The sequence below is a fragment of the Salvia splendens genome, chromosome 2 (assembly GCF_004379255.2).
Source record: "Salvia splendens isolate huo1 chromosome 2, SspV2, whole genome shotgun sequence".
In the NCBI taxonomy this organism is placed as follows: Eukaryota; Viridiplantae; Streptophyta; class Magnoliopsida; order Lamiales; family Lamiaceae; genus Salvia; species Salvia splendens.
The window spans coordinates 21,847,917-21,855,945 of record NC_056033.1 but is presented as its reverse complement, the minus strand read 5'-3'; the positions used below and the strand labels follow the sequence as shown (position 1 = coordinate 21,855,945).

The 8,029-nt window shown below is 40.0% G+C and overlaps 2 protein-coding genes across 2 annotated transcripts; both read right to left on the bottom strand.

Annotated features, from left to right (window-relative positions):
* Window positions 1-498: 498 nt before the first annotated feature.
* LOC121775979 lies at window positions 499-1,080 on the bottom strand. Its single transcript, XM_042173098.1, has one exon. The coding sequence runs from the start codon at window positions 1,078-1,080 to the stop codon at window positions 499-501; it is 582 nt and encodes a 193-aa protein (XP_042029032.1).
* Window positions 1,081-1,444: 364 nt separating this feature from the next.
* On the bottom strand, window positions 1,445-3,601 carry LOC121775970. Its single transcript, XM_042173089.1, has 5 exons — window positions 3,181-3,601; window positions 2,948-3,097; window positions 2,546-2,611; window positions 2,297-2,439; window positions 1,445-1,624 (listed from the first exon to the last, which is right to left on the bottom strand). Exons 1-5 carry the CDS (start codon window positions 3,599-3,601, stop codon window positions 1,445-1,447), a joined length of 960 nt encoding a protein of 319 aa, XP_042029023.1.
* Window positions 3,602-8,029: the final 4,428 nt, after the last annotated feature.

The window sequence follows — 8,029 nt, the reverse complement described above, 5'->3', positions numbered from 1 at the left end:
ATGTGAATCAACCAAATATTGAAGCTTCATCTAATATAGTAGAAGAGAGAGAGAGGGAAGACATTAAATGACGAACGCGAAACATGTTATAAAATAAAGAAGGGAAATATAATGAAATTAAATTTTTCTTTTGCAAAATTAGACGATAAAATATGTAAAGACATTCGAGTAGAATAGATTCTACTAGAATGTTTTAACATGGGCATGGCAACCATGTTACCAACACAATGTAGTTCAATGCTTCTATTCTACTCGAATGTCTTAACATGGGCATGGCAACCATGTTACCAAAACAATGTAGTTCAATGCTCTACTTCACATCTATAAAATAGTACAATAATATTTAGATAAAATAAGAATAACCAAAACCAAAATCTGAAACTGTGGTCAAAATGTTTTATTCAAAAAATGTAGTTTATTGGATAAAAATTGCATACCTGTAGTTTTTAGATGTATGCATGAAAAAATCTTTATTACTCAATTCTCTTAAAAAATGTTCTATGCCTGTTGTGACTTCAACACTTCATAGTTTTTCTTAGCTTCCTCGATTTCCTTTTGGAGGTCCGAGAACAGCCCCTCGGACGACTCAGCAAAGTCGTTCAATCTCCCAACAAATCCAGCCAAACTCGTCCTGAAACGATCCAGAGCAGGCGTTGGTGTCTCCTCGTCTTCGTCTCCCACAATGGTACTACTTGCGCCCTTCTTCTTCGTCTTCTCTTGATGAGGCAGAAAGAGTGCGACTTCGACTTCCAACTCCTTGATAGAGTAGACAACTTCTTTAAAAGGGAGTTTGTCGAACATCTCTAACCAGGTATCGCATATCATGTATACCGCTGGACCTATGTTTTTTATTGGCGGAGGTCTCGTCCTTTTGCTCTTCTTAGAAGTATTCCGCAGAAGCAAAACACACTTGTAGAGCCACATATTGAGGGAATCCACGTAAAGCTTTTGCGCGTTGATCCATTTTGTGAAGATGGATGATAGGTAGCTTAGTTCATTCTTCATATGGATGGTGACCTGTCTCCGAGACTCTGACTGCATGATGAGATCCGTGCTTACGGGAATTTTAGACACCGGCATCGTATGTAGCTGAAGCTTATGGCATTGCACCATCATCTCCCACATCCTCCTTAACCTGTCGTCGCAACAATAAAGTTTTAGCAACCTACTCACTATGTCCCCACTAAGCTGGGTCAAAACTTTTGGATATGGATATTAAGAAATAGTGTTGAATGAATTAAATGAAAATAAAGTAAGATAAGAGAAAGAAAAAAAGTAGGAATAAAGTAAGAATGATTAGATGTTTTGTTTTTTTGTCGAAAAGGAAATGACTCAACTTAGTTGGGACGTCCCAAAAAAGAATGTACGACTCAACTTTAAACTTGAGGAATTAATAAATACGCACATACCCCTCTAGTAGCTCCTCAAGCTGCGGCTGAAGCTCTCAATCTCTAATTTCTTCGATCTTCTTTGAGATGGACTTGATTCTATGCACAGAAACTCTAATTCTCGAGTGCAGTCCTTTGATTGCGGCTCGTGTCTTGTCGGTGTTCCCGGCCTGGTATGCTTGCTCTAGGAGAAGTTTGCATTTCTGATCAAAATTACTCTGAAGCATCTCACCAGCCTGAAAGAGAGGGAACATTTTTTTTTGATGAATCGAAAAAAGGCTCGAGCCGGCAAGCAGCAAACAAGGTTCAAGACAAGCATCCAAAACCGAAAACAGAAGACAAATGCTCACCAAAAATGCATAAACTAGTTTACTAAACAAATAAAATCTTTTTTAACATTAACTCTCTCACTATCCTTCATTCAAGAGTATGGTTTGATCGCATACATACAAGAACGCGGCATCATTATTCTACGAAGAGTTGCGCGATTAACGAATCGAATCGAATCGAATCAAATCAAATCAAATTGTGAGATTGGCTTCCCATGATCTGATACAATAGTATACAATAGTATTTCTCTGCCAAAGAAGCTTTATCACAACGATATTCTAAACTAAGAACTATTGTTAAAATATGATTGTTCGAGACTTAAACATGAAATCCTCCCATCGTTCGCCTATCAGGAACCGACGACCATAGGATCCGGTAAGTAAACACACGTCAAAAAGATAGTACAAAATTTAGAGATATCGCCTATATAAACAGTTTTAAAATCAAATTAACGAATCTAATGTACCTAAATAGGCGAGAGAGGTCTAAGATCGTGTTATATAATACTTAACTTCATCGTAAAGCTTCTTTTCCCACGCATAGAGCCTATCCAAGGTTGACGCGTGGCTTCTAGAGACCATGCAGAAGTTGTCTAAGAGATTATTACTAAGATCTTCAACGCCATCAGTGTAATTCGCAGTTAGAAGATTCAAAGATGAATCGGGAGGAGATGATTCCGTGCGAGGCCAAGTAAAGGAGTTGACAGTCTCTTGAGGCGGCTCTACATGACACAGAAAATAACATGACGAATTAGCACGATAGCCTAAAACAAGGTTAAACCATCAGGCAGAGAGCGACGAGAGAAAATAGGTGGTGAAGAAACTTACCTTGTGGAACCTGGCTCGGATCGTCCCCACACGAAAAGCAAGATTTCAGTAGTGACGCTGAACCACCTGCCACAAAAGAATTTCACCGAATTTTACGTTTTTAACATTACAAATGCGGAATAATAAATAAAGACTGTTAATAATTTCAACTATATTAGGTATCTTCCAATTTGTCATAGTTTCAAATATAAGTCATATCTAGCTACTTATGATAGTAGTACTATACAACAACTCGATGACTCAAAGTTGCCTTCCTTTTCGGGCTCAACTTGACTAAAATAGCATTCTTCCACGGCCAATCAACACGTTGTAACAGCACAAATATTAGTTATAACATCTCAGTAATAGCATTCCAAAGATATTTAGCACAAGCTCACACAAAGACGCACAGAGATAACTTACGTTGTTTTCCATGTATAACTACTTTCCGGAAATGCAATTTATTTGCTTCAAGCATCTTTGGAACTTCTCTTCCTGATTCAGACGCTCTAGCAAAAAGCTGATCAATAATTTTCTTGCTCGTAACAAAGTCCTTTAGTACTTGATCTTCAACTTCCGTTTGTTAAATTCCATTCACATGATCAGCACTCGGAAACATGGTTTCACATACTTTATCTTCAGAAGATAAGGAAGACCTTTGGCGTGATTTTCTTTTGACATGTTTACGTTTTTGAAACGTCGAACAAGGCTAGCAGTGGCAGGCTCGTCAAATTCATCATCAGATATCTGCGGATCTTCTCTTCCATCAGACTTCTCCGCACCCTGATCAAATCCTCGGCCCTCTTGTGCAGGGAAACGCTGCTCGGTTGGATTAGAAAGACCAAAATAATCCCAAGCTGGAGTTTCTGGTTCGTCAGCTGTTTCGAATGGTGATGCTTCTGGTACTTCAGTGGAGCGAGGGGTGGTAGGCAGAGGAGTCGTGGAAGAAACCGAGACTGCAACAGGCACGGGAGGCTTCTCTTCGACTTTTGTGGAGAACGGGCTTCTGAACTTCATATGATGAGTTTGGAACAGATTCGAAACAGGAGTCGAAGAAGGTGGCGAATGATTTGCCATTGCATCGACATTTTGTGATAAAGACCGGGATACAGACTTTAAAGAATGGGGGTGGCACTTGCTAAAGGCTCGAATTCGGCATCGGACTCCACGAATCTCCTTAGAGATGCTCCTACGATTCTCAGTTCCTCGATATATGCAATATGAGCTGCTGCAAGAGAACACCTGCCGTTAAGAGCCTGTTTGATGACTCGGCATAGCTGCAGACTCCTGTCTTCGTCTAGTCTAGAATTCGAAGCTCCCATTAATGCAAAACAGCTGTAGCTCTTCCAGTTACCAATTCAGCATAACAACTTCTTTTGATGGAAGATTTCCTATGAGTATACAATTAAGATGAAAAAAATTTATTTTAGATTGACACTCATACTGAAACATCTTTCAATTATTGACTGACAATAATAATGAAAGAAAACATTTATAACATTATAGAGAAGCTGCACTATCACTTTGAATCTAAATACTATTTCAGATTCATTATGAATTTTGTGATTTTTTACAAGAAAATTATGTTTCATCACTGCACACCAAATGACTGATAATCCGAACACATACTTTAAATGTAACAGGAAGTCGTAAACTAAAATAAAATAAATAACAGTACTTGTTCAGTAACACAGGTGTTCTGATAAACAAAATAATGATTACAGAAATCACGAGACGAATGTCAACTGAAAAGTAACGCGTTTCTAACTGCATTGACGATGAGTTCTTTACTAGTGTTTCGCTGCGACATATTGTCGTATTATAGTTAACATCAACAGCTGTTTGACGAATAAATTTGAACTACTCACCAACCACAGTTATTACATGCCTCTAATAGAATCTTTTTGTATCACCGAATCATCTGCTATGAAAACTGACTAATTTTAGCAATCACTGAACTTGAGTCACAAAAAGTTGGATTAAGGTTCACAGAACAGAATAGAAAGAAAGTAATTCATGCGTTTTATATGGCGTTTAAGCACACTTTACACACGGGGCTGGTCAACTAGACGCCGTTACTTGACTTTTGGTTAAACACGAAACACAGAATTAATGGTTTACACTTTGTATGATAAAGCCATAATACGAAAACAATTAAAAAAGTAAGAACAACAAAATCAACATCTCCCAAATTCGCGCGAAAGCTAGCCTCTGAAACCAGAGAAAGCACATAGCTTAAATCCAATCTATATTAGTAATGTTGGTCTCTTCCTACTTCTATCTCAACCTAAAGAGATTCGCGAGCTGCTTGAACGAACTCAACAACATTTTGAATCGACCCTCATTTCCCTTCACACTAAACAAGGAGCCAAAATCTAACAATACATCCATAAATCCTCACTGAATCAAGATGTCATAATCATCAAACCCAAAACACAACTTAAATATAATCTATCCAGGCAATGTTGGTCTCTTCCTCTTCTATCTCAGCATAAATAGATTCATCAGCTGCTGGAACAAACTCAACAACATTTGGAACCACCAAAATCAAACAATGCATAAAGCCTCAGATAAATCAAGATGTCATAATCAATCAAACTCAAAACACAAACAAGCCCATGTGATCCAAAAACTAAACAAACACTAAAGATCCCACCTTTTTAGTAAATCAAATAAATCTAAATGCCAAATTTCCAAGCATCCAAAACCTTTAAAACACAAGCAAGACTGCACCAAAAACACTAAAGATCCCACCTTTTTAGCAAAGATTGGAAAACAAGAAGAAGAATCTGTGAAAATGAAATTGAGAAGGGAAGAAACCTGAGAAGGGAATTCAATTTGTGACAGGTAGGAATGAGTGCGGCTGCAGAGAAAGGGCCCTAAATAGGGATGAGAGTGGAAGAGAGTGACAGCTGACAAGAGTCCAATTCAGGAGATAAGTTTGCATGCAATGGCAGTCGAAAACGGGTGTGGCCCGCAGGAGGGCTGTGGACCCTCGCTGACTTGGCACAGGCAATGGAATCATATGAAAAAGCTTCATTTGAATTCGTCCTACTTTTTCTTTAAGAGCATCTTGGTGCGGAATCGGGGTCACCGATGATCGGAACAGTGACCGGAATTGCACCTACTTGTATGGAACCTCGAGAAGGAGAGTAGAATGAAGAAGAAGTAGTGTTTTGCATTAATTTCGATGATGAATTACAAATTGAAGAAGCTACAGATTATAAAGCTATGAGCTAGCTAACTACTTCGATTGGCAGTTGTAACTAACTCGTTCCTAACTAATCTTCATGCCACGTGTCAATCTTCTCTCAGCTTCCCTTGAGTGTACACGTGTCATTTCAGCTCGTCTTCGGCAGCTCGTCTTCGGCTTTTACGTGTCATTTCAGCTCGTCTTCGGCAGCTCGTCTTCGGCTTTTACGTGTCACTAATCTCATTTCCATGCATCAAATCTCCCCCCCTTCAATTAACCTTGTCCTCAAGGTTGAAAATGCGGAAAGCGTTCTTGGATATCATGAAGAAATTCCCATGTAGCATCCTCCGGGAAAGAGTTGGCCCAATGGATTAGGACCTGCGTTGCTGGTTTGTTACCCCGTTTAACCAGGCGTCGCTCAAGGATTTGTATTGGTTCGAGAAAGGTGGAGTTACCCACGGCTGGGAGCGTGCCGTGGAGCTGTGATAGAGGATCCATTTTCTTCTTTAGTTGGGATACATGAAACACGGGATGAATCTTGGAGTCAGCTGGTAGGGAAAGCTTGTATGCCACTTCACCAAACTTATCGACAACCTTGAAGGGACCAAAGTATCTCGGGCTGAGCTTATGAAATTGTCGATCGCGTAGTGTATTTTGGCGGTATGGCTGTAGCTTCAGATAGACCCAGTCACCCAAGGCAAATATGCGATCGGACCTATGCTTATCATGTTGTTGCTTCATACGTTTCTGAGCACGTCCCAAATGATGTTTAAGTACCTCTAACATTGCTTCCCGCGCCATCAAACTTTCATTCACATCATGGACTGAGGAGTCGCCTTTGAAGTAAGGGATGTGGATAGGTGGAGGGTACCCATAGAGAGCTTCAAAAGGAGTGGTTTGGATAGCTGAGTGGAAGGAAGTGTTGTACCAAAATTCTGCCAAGTTGAGCCATTTACTCCAGTCGATTGGTTGATCCCCGCACATGCAACGGAGATAAGTTTCAAGGCAGCGATTAACTACCTCTGTTTGCCCATCCGATTGTGGATGATAAGCTGTAGACATGTGCAATTCCACACCTTGAAGCTTAAAGAATTCAGACCAAAATTTACTCATAAACACCTTGTCTCTATCACTGATAAGGATGCTTGGTAACCCATGCAGCTTGAAGACATGATCGAGGAAAGATTGAGCCACTGTGAGAGCCGAATAAGGATGTGTAAGGGACATGAAGTGAGCATATTTGGTGAGGCGATCCACAACAACCAAAACGGTGGACTTCCCATGAGAGAGTGGAAGGCCTTCAATAAAGTCCAAACTGATTTGAGACCAGGCTTCTTCTGGAATAGGCAATGGTTGTAAGAGGCCCGGATATGCGCTGTTGTCATACTTATAGCGTTGACAGATATCACATTCCCGGATGAAGTTCCGAATTTGTTTTTCCATGTTCACCCAATAGAATAAAGAAGAGAGTCTTTTGTAAGTGGCTAATACGCCTGAGTGACCTCCTGCACTTGAACTATGAAAAAGTTGAATAATCTTGAGTCTCAATTCCTGATCATTCCCCACTACCAGCCGGCCTTTCCTTCTCAATTGATTGCCAATCCAGGAGAACTTAGAGGGTGCATCAGGATCGAGTTGAAGCTCAGTGATCACTTTCTTTAGCTGTGGATCAGATTCCCAAGTAGCTTGAATCAGAGGGTATATGTCAGTAGAAATTGTTGTTAAAGCCATACAAAAAATCTCAGAGGAATGCACCCGGGAGAGAGCATCAGCAACTACGTTTTCAACTCCCTTTTTGTATGTGATTGCAAAATCAAAAGCCATTAACTTTGACAACCAACTGAGCTGAGCAGGGGTTGATAGCTTTTGCTTCAATAGATGACTCAAGGTTTTATGATCTGTTCTGACTTCAAAGGGTTGTGTACTCAAATAGTGGCTCCACTGTGTGACAGCAAATACAATGGCCAACAATTCCTTATCATATACTGAAAGAGCTCTATTCTTTGGAGAGAGTGTTTTACTAATGAAGGCAATTGGATGGTTATTTTGCATCAAAACAGCACCTATGCCATAGCTGGATGCATCAGTCTCTACCACAAAAGGTAATGAAAAGTCAGGCAATGCTAATACTGGAGGCGATAGCATAGCCTTCTTTAGCTGTATGAAAGCTGACTCAGCTGCTGCATCCCAACAAAAAGCATCTTTCTTGAGCAAATCAGTTAAAGGTCTACAAATAATACCATAACCCTTGATAAATTTTCTGTAGTAACCCGTAAGTCCAAGAAATCCTCTGAGTTTTGAAACATCAGTTG